Raw genomic sequence first — 18,004 nt, forward strand, 5'->3', positions numbered from 1 at the left:
GTCCAAAGCAAACTATGTGTAGATAATGTGAAAATAATGTGAAATCAACATTCACATTTCATTATAATAAAACAACAAATGAGTGTTAATTGTCCTGTGCGTATCAAGTTATTAAAAACATTCATTAAATGTGCAAAAAGGTGAAATTGTTATTAGTATTCGATGATATATTAGTTGAAAACAGATTGTGCAAACATGTGCAAAAAATTGTGCAAAAAGACAACTACAGATCAGAGCAACCAAGGATCAGAAATCATTCAACCAAAAAACCGCATAAAGGCGTTAAATGTGCAGATCAACAATGTTTTCAACCAATAATCGCATGAAGACGCTTCTGAGTCCAATATAAGTCCAAAATTAATATTTGGCTTGATAGTGCTGCCTCTTCGGATTATTGTTGTAATGATTACAAAAAATCAATGGGGGGTATTTGATTCACTTGTGCAAATAGTGTGGACTTTCACTTAGAAAACTTCATCCCCGGTGCGCCACTCTGTGCTATGGTATATAAATGCTCTCACCAGAGTTAATGCCCTCGTGGGGCTAGATGAACCTTCACAATGTAAGCCACTGTGTCGCTCTCTGGCTGCTGCAGGTGCACTGGGTGAAGCTTCGTTGTTCCGTCCGTGTAATATCCAACGTTAATGTATAAGGAAAGACATATCCATAGTGTAATACGTTCTTAACCAAATCGTTCGTTTATTAAATTTAAAATCTACTCACATTTTGTATTAAAAGCATATGCGTATAGTAAAAACTCCGTTCGTCTCAAACGAGTGCACACAACGTGGCCACGCCCTACGCGTTTTGTCACTACGACGTCCTCTGGAGCGGCCATATTGGTGCACCTTATTGCTTAAATAGGGTGTAGTGCTCCACTACGCCTGCGCTGAACTAACAGCGCCATTTTGGATATGGGATGCCCTTTCTTTGCTAGGGATAAAAGCAATTTTGCCCCCTAGCGCCCTTAAGAAAAACCGATGTAATAGGCATAATTAGTCTTGGAGCACTGCAGCCTACCTATGAGCCACACTCAATTTAGATGACATTCCTTAGTCATTTCCCATTTGACCGGATGTTTATAATTAGTTTTTTCTTGTCTGGGAATAACACTAAAAATACAGTAAATAAATAAATATATGCATATAAATACATGTAGAATTCGCATATATAAAAAATACAAAAAATATAAAAAATACTTATATAAAAAATACTTATATAAAAAATTCATATGTAAACAGGGGGGTACACATTAATATTAGAGAAAACACATGAGAATTTATAAAAATTATATGAATTATAAAAATTATAAAAATTACATGAAAAGGTTTTTATGTATTTAAAAAATCTTTTGTACATACTAATAAAAGAGGGAATTATTCCAGAGGAAAGTTGTTTGGGGAGACATTAATTTAAAATAAAACTCTATATGGAGGTGCTAAGGAGATCTAACTAGCATCGTCCTATAGGTGGTTGTGATATTGTAACTGTATATTACGTTCAGGGGAACTTTTGGATAATTTTAAAAGAAGGGGGTCTTATTGTAGTTCAGACATCTCTAACGTATTTTGAATGGATAACATTCGACCTGAACCCAAGAAAGGTTGGGCCATGAGGTGTAGAATAGGCTACTATATATGTGCTACTATATATGTGGTTAGGTCTTGTCGGGATCCTATAATATGTGTGTGTATGGGTAACATTCGACTGCGGAATATTCGTCCAGCATTATCCAATGCTGGGGCGATCAGTTAATTGTTAAAAGTTAGTTAAGAAGCAATTGAGGTCTAGTTCTATGTTCATTCCCCTTGGCTGGAGGGTATCTAAATTAAAAATCCATTTAGTTTCGTTCCTGGATATTTTGATCGTTTTGTCTTCTCCTCTCCAGTGGCCTCTTATTTTGTCTATTCCGTAGAAAGTCATTTGTCCAGGATCCCGATTATGGAAATCCCTAAAGTGTTTGGAAACACTGTGTTTCTGGAAGCCTTTTTTGATATTTGCAATGTGTTCCCTTATCCTGACTTTTAACTCCCTGGTGGTCCTTCCCACATATTGCTTGTGGCAAGGACATTCAATGACGTAAGTAACGTGTGAGCTGCTACAAGTAATCAATTCCCTGATTTTATATTCTTTTCCATTAGAGGTGGATTTAAAACTCGTTTTCTTTTTTTCAGTTTTTTTACTATTTCTACATGGAAGGCAATTTCCGCATTTATAGAATCCTTTTAAGGTCTCAGAGATTCTTATTTGTTTTGGTGGGTCCACCACATTCTTTACTAATTTGTTTCGGAGTGTTGGAGCCCTCCTGTAGATGAACCGTGGTTTGTTCGGCAACATGGCCTGGAGTGAGCTGTCTGCTTGTAGAATCGGCCAGTGTTTTTTAATAATACGTTCCACATCTTTATGTTGTCTATTATACCCTGTGAGGAATGCAATGTTATGGAGGTTTTGTTTTGGTTTTACTTTCTTGCCTTCAATTAATTTTTTCCTGTCCATATGTTTTACTTCATTTTTTAATTTACGGAGATTTTTTTCTTTATATCCTTTTTTTCTAAACCTTTCGATGACGATTTCCGCCTGCTCGTCAAAATCATCTGTTTTGCTACAGTTCCTATATAGCCGTAGAAGCTGGCCTTTGGGTATATTCCCTAGCCACCTGGAATGGTGGCAGCTATTTGTGGGAATATACCCATTGCGATCCGTGGTCTTGAAGAAGGTTCGGGTGCCAAGATTTCCTTCATGTTTGTAAATTTGGAGGTCCAAATAATCTACAGTCTGGGTGTTAAACTTTCCTGTGAATTTGATATGGTATATGTTGTCATTAATTTCTTCAAAAAAGTCTTGTAGTTGTTCTACCGTGCCTCCCCATACCAATACGATATCGTCTATATATCGCCGGTAAAATTTCAAATTTTGCCTATGCACTCCATAAATTTGTTCTTCCTCCCATCGGTTCAAAAACAAGTTCGCCACACTTGGAGCGTACTTTGCCCCCATTGCCACGCCTTTCGTCTGTGTGTAGAAAGTTCCATTATACCAGAAATAGTTCGATGTCATTGCCATCCTTAGGCCTTCAGTGATATATTTTATTTGCTCCTGTTTTAAATCCGATAGTCCTTGTAATGCCCACTCCACACTGCTGATGCCATCCTCTTGTTTTATGTTTGTGTATAGCGATTCCACGTCTATCGTCACCAGTATGTCACTTTCACTGATAGGGATTCCATTCAAGTCCTCTAGTAATTGCTTGCTGTCCCTTAGGTATGACCTTCCTTTTGTTACCAGGGGCTGTAGGAAACCGTCCACATATGCCCCTAGCCTGGAAAACAAAGAATCAATTCCACTTATTATAGGTCTCCCAGGTGGGTGAGTTTGGTTTTTGTGGATCTTAGGGACGTAGTAAATAACTGGGGTCTTAGCCGCCTTTGGAACTAGGTATTTCGCCTCTTTTTTATTCAGAATGCCTAGATCTTTACCTTTTTTGATATATTTCTTAAGTTTAGTTTCATATTCTGATTTCGGGTTTTTCTTCAACTTCTTATATGTGTTGGGTATGTTCAACAAGTTCTCCATTTCTTTCTCATAGTCATGTCTATCCAAAATGACAAGACCACCTCCCTTGTCTGCGGGTCTGATGATGATTCCCTTTCTTTTTTCTATAGATTTAATAGTGTCCCATATTCCTTTTCCTTTGGTTTTCCTCACCTCTATGTTCCTTAGGTCATGTTCGACCATCTTCTTAAAAACCTTAATGTTTTCGTCCTGCTGGACTTTGGGATTGAAGGTTGAGTTGTTTCTTAGTTGCGAGTGCTGGTAGAATGTGTTATTATCTTCCTTCGTGTGGGGATTCTTGGTTGCAAAAAATTTTTTGATGTTGAGTTTCCTCACGAATCTTTGGAGGTCTATATATGTTTCAAATTTATCTAATCCCTTATCTGGGGCAAACTTTAAGCCCATGTCCAGCACCCTGAGTTCTTCCTCCGTAAAAACCACCTTACTTAAATTATAGATGCCCTCCCCTATTGTTCCCTTCTTCTTTTTCTGGAGGCCTCCTCTCTTTCCTCGTATGCGTTTTCTGCTCTTCTGTCTTGTATCCAGTGAGCTTCTTCCCCTCTTTGATTCCGATGATGGCCATTTGAAGAAATTAATGACAACATATACCATATCAAATTCACAGGAAAGTTTAACACCCAGACTGTAGATTATTTGGACCTCCAAATTTACAAACATGAAGGAAATCTTGGCACCCGAACCTTCTTCAAGACCACGGATCGCAATGGGTATATTCCCACAAATAGCTGCCACCATTCCAGGTGGCTAGGGAATATACCCAAAGGCCAGCTTCTACGGCTATATAGGAACTGTAGCAAAACAGATGATTTTGACGAGCAGGCGGAAATCGTCATCGAAAGGTTTAGAAAAAAAGGATATAAAGAAAAAAATCTCCGTAAATTAAAAAATGAAGTAAAACATATGGACAGGAAAAAATTAATTGAAGGCAAGAAAGTAAAACCAAAACAAAACCTCCATAACATTGCATTCCTCACAGGGTATAATAGACAACATAAAGATGTGGAACGTATTATTAAAAAACACTGGCCGATTCTACAAGCAGACAGCTCACTCCAGGCCATGTTGCCGAACAAACCACGGTTCATCTACAGGAGGGCTCCAACACTCCGAAACAAATTAGTAAAGAATGTGGTGGACCCACCAAAACAAATAAGAATCTCTGAGACCTTAAAAGGATTCTATAAATGCGGAAATTGCCTTCCATGTAGAAATAGTAAAAAAACTGAAAAAAAGAAAACGAGTTTTAAATCCACCTCTAATGGAAAAGAATATAAAATCAGGGAATTGATTACTTGTAGCAGCTCACACGTTACTTACGTCATTGAATGTCCTTGCCACAAGCAATATGTGGGAAGGACCACCAGGGAGTTAAAAGTCAGGATAAGGGAACACATTGCAAATATCAAAAAAGGCTTCCAGAAACACAGTGTTTCCAAACACTTTAGGGATTTCCATAATCGGGATCCTGGACAAATGACTTTCTACGGAATAGACAAAATAAGAGGCCACTGGAGAGGAGAAGACAAAACGATCAAAATATCCAGGAACGAAACTAAATGGATTTTTAATTTAGATACCCTCCAGCCAAGGGGAATGAACATAGAACTAGACCTCAATTGCTTCTTAACTAACTTTTAACAATTAACTGATCGCCCCAGCAGTGGATAATGCTGGACGAATATTCCGCAGTCGAATGTTACCCATACACACACATATTATAGGATCCCGACAAGACCTAGCCATATATATAGTAGCACATATATAGTAGCCTATTCTACACCTCATGGCCCAACCTTTCTTGGGTTCAGGTCGAATGTTATCCATTCAAAATACGTTAGAGATGTCTGAACTACAATAAGACCCCCTTCTTTTAAAATTATCCAAAAGTTCCCCTGAACGTAATATACAGTTACAATATCACAACCACCTATAGGACGATGCTAGTTAGATCTCCTTAGCACCTCCATATAGAGTTTTATTTTAAATTAATGTCTCCCCAAACAACTTTCCTCTGGAATAATTCCCTCTTTTATTAGTATGTACAAAAGATTTTTTAAATACATAAAAACCTTTTCATGTAATTTTTATAATTTTTATAATTCATATAATTTTTATAAATTCTCATGTGTTTTCTCTAATATTAATGTGTACCCCCCTGTTTACATATGAATTTTTTATATAAGTATTTTTTATATAAGTATTTTTTATATTTTTTGTATTTTTTATATATGCGAATTCTACATGTATTTATATGCATATATTTATTTATTTACTGTATTTTTAGTGTTATTCCCAGACAAGAAAAAACTAATTATAAACATCCGGTCAAATGGGAAATGACTAAGGAATGTCATCTAAATTGAGTGTGGCTCATAGGTAGGCTGCAGTGCTCCAAGACTAATTATGCCTATTACATCGGTTTTTCTTAAGGGCGCTAGGGGGCAAAATTGCTTTTATCCCTAGCAAAGAAAGGGCATCCCATATCCAAAATGGCGCTGTTAGTTCAGCGCAGGCGTAGTGGAGCACTACACCCTATTTAAGCAATAAGGTGCACCAATATGGCCGCTCCAGAGGACGTCGTAGTGACAAAACGCGTAGGGCGTGGCCACGTTGTGTGCACTCGTTTGAGACGAACGGAGTTTTTACTATACGCATATGCTTTTAATACAAAATGTGAGTAGATTTTAAATTTAATAAACGAACGATTTGGTTAAGAACGTATTACACTATGGATATGTCTTTCCTTATACATTAACGTTGGATATTACACGGACGGAACAACGAAGCTTCACCCAGTGCACCTGCAGCAGCCAGAGAGCGACACAGTGGCTTACATTGTGAAGGTTCATCTAGCCCCACGAGGGCATTAACTCTGGTGAGAGCATTTATATACCATAGCACAGAGTGGCGCACCGGGGATGAAGTTTTCTAAGTGAAAGTCCACACTATTTGCACAAGTGAATCAAATACCCCCCATTGATTTTTTGTAATCATTACAACAATAATCCGAAGAGGCAGCACTATCAAGCCAAATATTAATTTTGGACTTATATTGGACTCAGAAGCGTCTTCATGCGATTATTGGTTGAAAACATTGTTGATCTGCACATTTAACGCCTTTATGCGGTTTTTTGGTTGAATGATTTCTGATCCTTGGTTGCTCTGATCTGTAGTTGTCTTTTTGCACAATTTTTTGCACATGTTTGCACAATCTGTTTTCAACTAATATATCATCGAATACTAATAACAATTTCACCTTTTTGCACATTTAATGAATGTTTTTAATAACTTGATACGCACAGGACAATTAACACTCATTTGTTGTTTTATTATAATGAAATGTGAATGTTGATTTCACATTATTTTCACATTATCTACACATAGTTTGCTTTGGACAAAATTGCTTTAGGATATCTTTGCACGGTAGCACTAACAGTTTTTTCTTTTCTCTTCCCTTTTTTATATATAAAAAACAAACACTAGGGCTTGATAAGTTAATTTATTTTATCACTGATAGGGTTTAGCGCCATACCTTTTTTATTTCACATTTTATTTCACAATATTTGTTATAGAACCAGCCAAGTTAGTTAGCTAATTAATTCAATAATTCGTTAGTTTATGATTAATGTTCCCATGGTTTATAGTGTCAAAACACAAGTAAAACCTAATTGGTGCTTTATCTAATACCATGCATATATAACAAGTACATGGATGAAAGAATGTAATAAAACATACACTGGTGATTGGAAGCCATGTAGGAATGGACAAGTGGTGCCCAATACAAAACATCCTATGCTATATGTTTACTATGATCCCCTCAGTATGTAACCTATGGGTACACCCTGAGGATATACAGGCTAAACACTGGTGGTGACAGGACAATAAGGAATGATAACAGAAGGGGTCTAGATGATACTATGAATTTTCAGTTTAAAGATCCAGAATTATTCTTGTTTGCACATCAAGGAGAACCTCTCATTATCAGTCAGAGAACCACCCGGGACGCATTCGATGATCCAAAACCTTTAGACAATGGATGTTTTTAGCATGATAGGTTTTGAAGGGGAGGGGGGGGACACTATGTTCTATGTTGAAGTCCCTATGAAGTCACTATGTTCATGAAGCACAACTGGTCCTCCTGCTCAGAAGGTGCTTGGGCCCCCTTTGGAACTGATGGGACCTGGGCCTAGTACAGGAGGGCTGGTTGTACTGCCTTATCAGTGGTCCTGATGGGAGACAAAAGCCGGGTGCAGAAAGCTTGTTAAAATCAATGAAAAGCAAATGGTTGCACAAATGTCCAAGCACATCTCCAAGTGTGCATACATGTGGGACCGATGTACACATCAGAATACGGACAGTGCATCTGTCCCATGGGGATATCCACTCGGGGGTGTGCTTAGCAATCTGTACAGCTTTCCATTTGTCCCTGATATTAACAGGCTCCTGTGTGGGTAATGGCCCATTTCTTTGTAGTCAGGAAAATCTCAAATATGACAGAATTACAATTCCAACCAGCAAATGACAATCCAGGTTAATTTTTGAATATATATTAGACTATATTTAGTTGCTTTAATAAAAAATACTGCTAACATAACTCAAGGTCATTTTTACACAACCCTAAATGAGTCAGAAGTGACTAGTCCCCTCCACTTTCAGATGGGTCATATGGAGTTTTAATTCAAGAGACTGTCTGAAGAAAAACAGCTTCTGTTGTACTTTCTCTTTAGAATCCCGTACGGTTCTGAGTATCCTGTGTCATAAGTGCACCAATGTCAAATGTTTATGACACTTCCTGGAACTTCTGGATATAAAGGATCATGTGACCTTCTTTCCTTGGGAAAGTGCCTGAACCTAGCACCAAAAGCAGCCTAGCAGCTAGGCCCAAGCACTGTCACTGCTCTCTCCGGTTGCTTCTTGTGCTGGCTGCGACTCCGGAACAAATGGCGAGGGGGTATAGGCAAAGTGAGTATAAGGGTGTTGGGAGTTGGTGGTGACTTTGCAGAGATAATGTCATTTTGCTTTGCATGGGCAAGGTGACTGTGACTAAATAATTAAATAACCCAATTTAGGTACAATCATGCTTTAAAAAGAGAAGTAAGGACAGGTGATTATATTAATGAATGCACACCAGATTGTTTGTTCAAGGGAGTAAGGAATTAGGGGCCGGAATACTTTAAGGCATTAACAGTTTATTATATAGTACCTTACCTGTCTGGGGCTCCTGTCTTTCATGAGGATACCAATCTGAAGCTCAATTAAATTCATGAAGAAGATCTTCGAGAAATAATCCAGAGCATAGACAGCTGCCAGGTAAGGGATCAATCTCCATTGCTATAATAAAAAAAAATACAACAGATATACACCATGACATTAATAGATACGTGCAATAAACAGGATCCCAGCCTAAGTGCATGTAGTCCTCAAAGTGTTACTAATCCCAGGACCCTGCATTCACTATATCTGGTCTCCCACAGCACACAGAACATGGAATTGCAATTATTTTAGTAAACATAAACTGCTAGATACCTTTTCTCATCAGCAGTATATAGCAGTCTTGTGACTTCTATGCATGCCTGGTTAAAGCTTGTAGGAGGAGTTTTAATACTGCACTGGCTGTCCTAACAGGATGCAGGGCCCCTGACCCTCTGTCTAGACAGTGCTGATTTGCCCTGTGCTGATCACATGCACTCTCTCAGAAAAAAAGAAAACTCTAGGAATACACACCAAATTGAGCATGTGCAGAGTGACTCCACTAACTCTGTCTTATCCGAACATGTTTTGGGGGCAATGCAAGCAGGGAAGGATCTGTGCATACAGGATCAAACAGCCTTTTTTATACAGTGCAGGGGATTAACCCCTTAGGTTTTACAGTGTGTATAACAAGCATGCTTTACTGCATATACAGACTGATTTTACTGTTGTGGGTTTAGTAACACTTTAAAGGGATATTCTATTTTATGTTTGAGACTCTGTAGTAAAAATATTATAATTCTTTGGCCACAGATGGAGTTCACAATGTGATAGAGATGGACAATGGCATACATGTTTAAAGTCAAGCATGTGTGAGAACTATGGTTTCTTCCAGCTCACAGTGGGAAGGTTTCATTAACAAAGGTAGCAATGTCAATCAAGATAGCAGGGGCCAGGACTTGGTTTGGCCAGGTGCTGACTGACAAGCTACAGGCTTGTGAATCAGCAGTGACAATGGTAACAGCCATGCTTCTTGCACCTTTTTTCATCCCACTATAATGCAGGCCTGGGCAGCCTAGATGAGAGTGGCAACTCTACTCTGAATTTAGGAGCAGTGCAGCATTGTTGTCACCCAATCACAGAAGAGCTCAGACTGGGAGAGAAAGAATCAGAACTAGGCGTCAGTTAAGCTGCAGTGTAATGAGCAGGTTAAAAAGACCGCAGAGTGATAGATAAGCTCACCAGTGTGCTGCTTCATTACCCAATCACAGGCTGGGGGCAAGATGTAGACATATAAATGTCAATGAACTGCAAAAGAAAAAAAAAGAGGTCTCCTATTCCACCAGACAGGGCTGTGCTATGTGGCAGAGCTGTGTCAGAAGTGGATGGACAGAACTACAAATCCTTTGCCAGGTAAAACAGCCCGCCTAAATGTATTTCCTTTGTGTATTTACTGTAGTTGTTTGCCTGGAGCTCAGATTTAAATCAATAAGATTTTAACTGCTATCTACAAAGAAAAATCATCCAGTAAACATCTTTTTCTCTACACACAGTATGAGACAAATGCATGTTTACCCGTATCGACCTATTAGATTGTATATGTTATTTTAGTATATCTGTTGTGATTGGATATTATTGACTGCACATACAGTTTTCTTCTCTCTTGCTTTAGTAATAGAGATAATAGCTGGATAAGTAATAGTAATAGAGACATAGCTGGATAATTCTGTAAAATAATAAAGAGAGGGAGCACCAACCTTGCACATTGCCTAGTTAATATTTATTAAAATCAAAAGGAAGGAAACATACTGGCAAACAAGTGGAATATAAAGGCATAGTAGAGTCCACAATGGACAAAAAGCAACCAGGTCACCAGGACTGTGTCCAAAATGGCAGAGGACCTTCCAGATGGCTGACGCATTTCTTGGCTCTGAGGAAGAGGGAATCCCCCCTTGAAACCCGTTAACCATCTGGAAGGTCCTCCGGGTGTGTTGGACACAGTCCTGGTGACCTGGTTTCTTTTTGTCCATTGTGGACTCTGATATGCCTTTATAATCCACTTGTTTGTGAGTATGTTTTGATTTTAACAAATATTACTTGGATAATGTGCAAGGTTGATGCGCCCTCTCTTTATTCTTTTACAGTGTTTCCATTGGGTATCCCCTGACCCTTGGAGGGCACCAAGGCCTGTGCATGTACTGGGAGCCATAGGAATTCCAGGCTTCTTCCATCGTCATCGCAATACGCAATAATAATGCAGGAGATTTTGTTTGCTTGAGATAGCTGGATAATTACCTGTAACTGATACTCAAGTACTGGTATTTCTTCATTTTCCGTTGGTCCAAACTGACGCCGGGTTGCAGAGAATCGGATAGCGATGGACACAGCGAGTTTTAAATTCACCACTGTCATTCCAATGATTGAGACTCTGCCACCGGAAAGTGTCCCGAGAGATGCTCCAAGACGTTGCTTTGGATCCTAAAGGAGAAAACACACAACAAACAGATGTAGAATGCATAACGTTATTTTTTACACAGCAGTGATAAAAGTTAGCGGATGAGACGTGGTTTTACCACCCTCAACTGCCCAGCCATAAGTTAACATGGCCATTGTCCATGCTAGTACACATCAGGTTGTGTATGGTGGGCACCATACCACCATATCACCTCGTCAATGCATGGTAGCCACTGCTCTACTACTCTCTGAAAAGGATTCCATTGTTGACCACTTTTTAGAGAGCCCTTAGGTAACAACATTGCCAATGTGTAGTCAACATCCTCAAAGCTCCACACAGATCCCAACAAAGACTCTAAAGATGGCTTTAAAGCCCGGTTCACACGGATGCGACAATTGCTCGACTTTGGAGCACTTGTCGCATCAGAAGTCAGAACCCATTCTGTGCAATGGAACCGTTCTAATCGGTGTGACTTGAGTTGCTCTGACTTAGAGAAAGGTTCCTGCACTACTTTTGGTCCGACTTGCATTGACTTGTCAAAATCACACGACTTTGGCACAACTGGCATGGGACTTCTGTTACAAAAGTCAATGCAAGTCGTCCCAAAGTTGCACCAAAAGTAGTGCAGGAACTTTTTTATAAGTCGGATGCAGTGTGAACCTAGCCTCAGGCTGTTTCTGAAAAGTTAGAAACATTTAATAAGTGTTTAGATTAGAAGGCTGGCAGGATCCCTAGATCATGCTATCCAGAGCAAATAGCTGAGATTTCAGTGCATCTGTTGTGTTGAATTTGAATTTGCTGAATTTCACCACAATGCCTTTAGCTAAGAAAACTTGCTTTACCTGCTTTATAGGAACATATAAATATTTTAATGTGCATATTTGTGCACAGGCTCACTTTAAAGCAGTGTTAATATTTATATTTAGTTTTAGTCATAGTCTTCTGACTAAAATTACATTTTAGTTTTTAAATCATCCAAATCATTTTAGTCGACTAAAATCTCCAGTACATTTTAGTTGACTGGAATCTAATGGGTTTGATTAAATTGTGATTCGTCATTTAAGAATGTCTCTAGAATTACCAAACTCATTATGTGCTAGTAAAAATCTAATAACATCTTATTATTTATGGTATTAAGCTGGGTTCACACATATGCAGCCGCAGTTTAAGTGCGGCAGTCCAGTGCGGTCCTGTTTACCGATTCAGGTGCGATCCCGGAGCACAATTTAACCTGAAATCGCACCTGAACCGCACCCAAAAACATACAGGCCCCTTTTTAAAACCACAGGCGCCCCGCACACGTGTGAACTGGCTCCATTGAAAGCCGGTCCAATTCACAAGTTATGCGAATTGGAAGCGGTTAAAAAGGCATCCAATTTGCATATTTGTGAACCCAGCCTTAAGGTTTGAACATGCACTACAGACACAGATTTAGCCGTTCTGATATATAACGTCTTTATAATAAAACCAAGTTTCATAAATAAACAAAAATATTGCTTTTTGGCAAACAGAAGTGCAACTTTAAAATATAAAAAAAAAGTAAACTCCATTGGCTGTAATGCTGTTCCAATATTACTTGAATATATTACCAACATTACATTTTTATAAAAAAATAAAAAAATACTTTTTCTTATTTTTTTTTCTCTTTCAGCAGCTTAGTAGATGTCCCCTACTTCTTATGTGGTATATGCAAAATATGTTTAAACCTTAAAGAGGAACTGCAGTCTGCTCACATAATTTGATAATTTGTAATAACAACATCATATTATAATAACATCATGTTGTAATAACAACAGCATATATATATATATATATATATATATATATATATATACACACACACACACTGTGATTCTGTACTTGCCAAATTTGCTGCAGAAATCTCCCTCCACTGAGTCTGGCTGCATCCATTTTAACTGTGGGCAGCTGAAGCTGCTGCCTGTTCACTTCCTGGATTTACACATACACACACACACACACACACACACACAGAGGTACACCTCCAGCTCTGCAGCTCTCATTGGCACTCCTATGACTCATCCACCCTCCCTTCTTGGCAAACTCTCACGAGAGTGAGAGAGAGAGAGAGATGTGCATGATGTCATAAGCCTAGGCTTTTTTACCATACAAAAAACAGGAAGTGAGTTGTATAAGGTATTCACTGGCATAAAAAAATGTCTTTACTATCCAAAGTTAAAACAACAAGGGCAGAAGATTTAATAGATGAAAAAATGACTGAAGTTCCTTTTAAGACCCCTTTCACACTGAGGCGGTTTTCAGGCATTTTAGCGCTAGAAATAGAAGATGTAAAGCTCCTGAAACTGCCTCCCATTCATTGCAATGAGTGCTTTCACACTGGAGTGGTGCGCTTGCGGGACGTTAAAAAAAGTCCTGCAAACAACATCTTTGGGGCAGTTTAGGAGCGTTGTATACAGCGCTTCCAAAACGCTCCTGCCCATTGAAATGAATGGGTAGCACTTCTTAAGTGCCACAACACGGGAGTTTTTAACCCCTTCTTTGGGGTTAAAAGCGCCTCGCTAGCGGCCAAAAAGCGGAACGCGGAAGTACTGCTTAAACAGTGGTAAAGCACCACTAAAGCTAAAGCGTGAAAGCAGCCTAAAAGAGAAGTATGGGTTTGGAGTTTTTTTCCTCCGTTGTACTTACCTATGTGGATGCAGCCTGTGCACTGAAAACCGAGCGATCAAACATCTCCGATGGCTCGTTCTCTCAGCTCCCCAAGCAGAGAGCAGCTGATTGTCAATCATCAGCTCTCCGCTCTGCTCCTCTGTACTCATTGGAGCGTGGAGCTGTGGAGGGGCGGGGAGTGGCCGTCTCAGGCTCTCAGCAGGTCGTGAGACGCTGAGATGGGTATCAGTCCAGGCACCTGGCGAATCCAGACTTCCACTGTCATGATGACGCGGTGTCTGGACTGATTTCTGTGATTTTCTGCTGAAAACGGGTCACAGGAGTACAAAACGATTTGCACTCCTGTGACCCATAGGAGACAAGCTTTGGCTGGACTTCTCCTTTAATGGCTGGACTTTTCCTTAATGTGCTATTATTATAGACTGGGGTTGGAATTGTGATGCTCATTTAGAAAAGGCCAGCAGAGGGTGCCAAAGCAACAGTGTAAATGAGTGTAATGTGTGGAACTGCATAGGAAAGGGAAAGAATTGAAGGGAGCCTGCGTCTCTCAGCCAATACAGCTTGCTGATAGAATCAGGGGGCATTAACAGACAGGTGGAGCTCTGAGGAAAGTGGAAGTTCAGGGGGGTAAACGTCCCTTCCACACATTTTCATTTCTGTTTTGTTCCTTGACGAAAACTGGAATTCGTTTTCCTCAATTCACTTGATTCTAATTTTATTTTCGTTCAGTTTTTGTCACTGAAAACCTGCAGCTGACGAACACAATGCAGAAAATATTTTTGCCGCCAAAACGAACACTGCTTTAAAGAGGTTTAATATTACAATTACAGTATTACAAAGGTTTATCATGAGATGGCTTCAAAAAGCTGCCACCCTGGTCCACTCTGAGAACCCTAGAATTGTATGAATATTTGGGGGATTGGGAATATTATGTAATTTATATACTTTAGGAATGGCATGTATATAGTGATCTTGGAATGTCACGTTATTTTATTTTATTATTATTATTTTGTTATTTTGTGTCTTTTTTTCTAAAAATTCAATAAAAATATTTTAAACACAAAGGTTTGTCATATGATGCCATTGATAAACTTTACAAATAATAAAAAAGATGGAAAATGGGTAAGGACCTATAAAAATGAAAAATGAACTTTTACCTTATATCTACTTGTGTAGGTCCCACTAGAAGTAATGTCTCCAGTGCTATTTAGAAGGTTTTCCTGTGGGATCCGAACATTGTGAAACATTGCAAACCTGCAGGAAAATTAATAGATTACACATAGTTTTGGTCTCATTAAAGGATAACAAATAGTAGGCCCTAAAAATATCCAGTTTTATAAAAGCCCTAGTTCAGGGAAGGGTACAGTGTTGTACATAATCATTTGTGGACAAGTAGGAAAACCCATTTCATAATTGTTCAGCTATGCAGAAATAATTCTTGGGTCTCTGTGATGACAATAACAGGTACAGTTAATAATTAAACTGTAGAACAACGCATAATCTGATTGGTTGCTTATTATTTCAGAAGCACTGGGTGCTATAGATTACATATCGCCCACTAAATTCCTCACCACAGACATTATAAAGTGGTCACATTCTCTCATGCCGCATACACGCGATCGGAATTCTCGTCGGAAAAAGCTCTGATGGTTTTCCCGACGGAATTCTGACGGAATAAGGCTCAAGCTGTCTTGCCTACACACGGTCACATCAAATTCCGATCATTTATAACCTGGTGACGTACAACACATACGATGGGACTAGAAAAATTAAGTTCAATAGCCAGTAGCCAATAGCTTCTGTCTCATAGTTGAATCTGAGCATGCGTGATTTTTGGCGTGTCGGAATTGCATACACACGATTGGAATTACCGATAGAAAGCTTTTCCGTCTGGAAAATTGAGAACATGCTATCAATTTTTGGCTGGCGGAAATTTGGACAGCTAAATTCTGATGGAGCGTACACACGGCCGCATTTTCCGATGAAAAGCTCTCATCTGTCTTTTTCTGGCCGGAATTCCGATCGTGTGTACCCAGCATTAGATTAGTCATTTTTGCCCAGATTTCCCAGTACTGTGTGGCAGTTGCCATGATAGGGGAGGTGCAAGCTATCAACCACCCAAATTCCTGTTCCCAGACCTTACTGCCTGATGGAATTTCCAGTGTAATTCTTTTATCAGAAACAGGAATAGGTGGGATTTGCCTCTGAGGGTTTCAGAGTTCTGACTCCTGTAAGGCTGGACATTAGGATGGTGTCTAGACATTTTTTAGGCCAAGTTCACACTGGTGCGACATGAAAGTCACACGACCTTTGATTTGACTTTGCTCTGTGACTTCGGTCCAATTTCCATGCGACTATAATAAACAGGATCCGATTTTAATTCGACTTAGGGATGAGTGTGACTGGTCCTTTAACCAATCAAAACAATTCCCTTGGTTCTGGTATGGATGAAACCTCACGCCAAATTTATCACAAAAAAAACCTTACGGATTTTAAGGGGAATCCCACGCCAAAATGAAAAAAAAAAACCATACCAGTCCCTTATCCCAGCAGGCAGGTCAGGAAAGGGGGGGGGGGGTGAGATGAGTGAGCGCCCTCCCCCTCCTGAACCATACCAGGATACATGCCCTCAACATGGGGGGGTGCTTTGGGGCAGGGAGGCTCTGATCCAAAGCACAAGGACCTCTTCCCCACAACCCTGGGCTGTGGTCGATGGGGTCTGAGGGCAGGGGGCTTATTGGAAGGATCTGGTATGGATTTCGGGGGGGGGGGGGGCTACACCATTTTTTTTTCCTAATACATTTTGCGTTGCTAAAATTGCCTCTTAACACAAGCTGCATGTCACAAGTCAGATCGGTTAAGGTGCTGATCCAACTTAATGTGATAGCGTACAAAGGTCAGACCAAAGTAGTGCAGGAACCTTTTCCGTAGTCGGATTAGTTAAGACTTCTTACATGTCATGCAACTTGTGCTCTAATGCCGCGTACACACGATCGGAATTTTGGTCGGAAAAAGCTCTGATGGTTTTTCCGACAGAATTCCGACGGGATTCCGCTCAAGCTGTCTTGCACACACACGGTCACACAAAAGTTCTCTGAACGTTCGACCATCAATGTTCAATGCTTCTGAGCATGCGTCAAATTATTTCTGAGCATGCATAGGAATTTTGTGTGTCAGAATTTGTACAGACGATCAGAATTTCCAATCTGAACTTTTTCCGACAGAAAAATTGAGAACATGCTCTTAATTAATCTTTTGCTGGCCGAAATTCCACCAGTAGTATTATTATACAGTATTTATACACTCACGGCTTTATTGGGTACTTCTGTCCAATTGCTTGGTAACACAAATTGCTAATCAGCCAATTACATGGCTGCAACTCAATGCATTTAGGCATCTAGACGTGGTGAAGACGCCTTGCCGAAGTTCAAACCGAGCATCAGAAAGGGGAAGAAAGGGGATTTAAGTGACTTTGAACGTGGCATGGTTGTTGGTGCCAGATGGGCTGGTCTGAGTATTTTAAAAACGACTGATCTACTGGGATTTTCACACACAACCATCTCTTGGGTTTACAGAGAATGGTCCAAAAAAGAGAAAATATCCAGAGAGCGGCAGTTGCGTGGACGAAAATACCTTGCTGATGTCAGAGGAGAATGGGCAGATGGTTCGGGATGATAGAAAGGCAACAGTAACTCAAATAACCACTTGTTACAACAATCTCTGAACACACAACACAGCAAACCTACAGCAGCAGAACACCACACTGGGTGCCACTCCTGTCAGCTAAGAACAGGATATTAAGGCTACAATTCACACAGGCTTACCAGAATTTGACAATAGACGATTGGAAAATCTTCGGAGGGACCTGCTCATGTTAGCTTACAATATAAAATTGAGGGGTAAGTGATATAAGTTGATGGAGAGAAAGTAAAAGTTCAGCTATTTGGTAGAGGCGTGATAGGTTTTTCTAAAGAGGGATTGTTAAAAGGTGGGCAGAGTAAAGCGGGCCATACATTGTACAAAGTTTGTCCAGTTCCTGAAGAACCAGCCATGATTCAGTCAGTGGATGGCCTTATCAATACTCTCCCACCAGACAAACGTTGGCTGAAAATTTGAAGGAGCTAGATGGAAAACTGCCAG

General features: G+C 39.7%; 1 protein-coding gene across 3 annotated transcripts in view; it reads right to left on the reverse strand.

Moving 5' to 3' along the window:
* The window catches only part of ACOX3 (acyl-CoA oxidase 3, pristanoyl), a 172,265-nt gene that overhangs the window by 66,813 nt on the left and 87,448 nt on the right, over positions 1 to 18,004 (reverse strand). For all 3 annotated transcript variants that reach the window (XM_077477850.1, XM_077477851.1, XM_077477852.1), the window contains exons 8-10: positions 15,022 to 15,118; positions 11,059 to 11,241; positions 8,782 to 8,904 (exon numbers count right to left, since the gene is read on the reverse strand). In XM_077477850.1, coding sequence (XP_077333976.1) covers positions 8,782 to 8,904; positions 11,059 to 11,241; positions 15,022 to 15,118 — 403 coding nt within the window. The remainder of the gene's footprint in view (positions 1 to 8,781; positions 8,905 to 11,058; positions 11,242 to 15,021; positions 15,119 to 18,004) is intronic.

The sequence above is a fragment of the Lithobates pipiens genome, unplaced genomic scaffold (assembly GCF_037356315.1).
Source record: "Lithobates pipiens isolate NorthernLeopardFrog02 unplaced genomic scaffold, aLitPip1_a1.2 Scaffold_13, whole genome shotgun sequence".
NCBI lineage: Eukaryota > Metazoa > Chordata > Amphibia > Anura > Ranidae > Lithobates > Lithobates pipiens.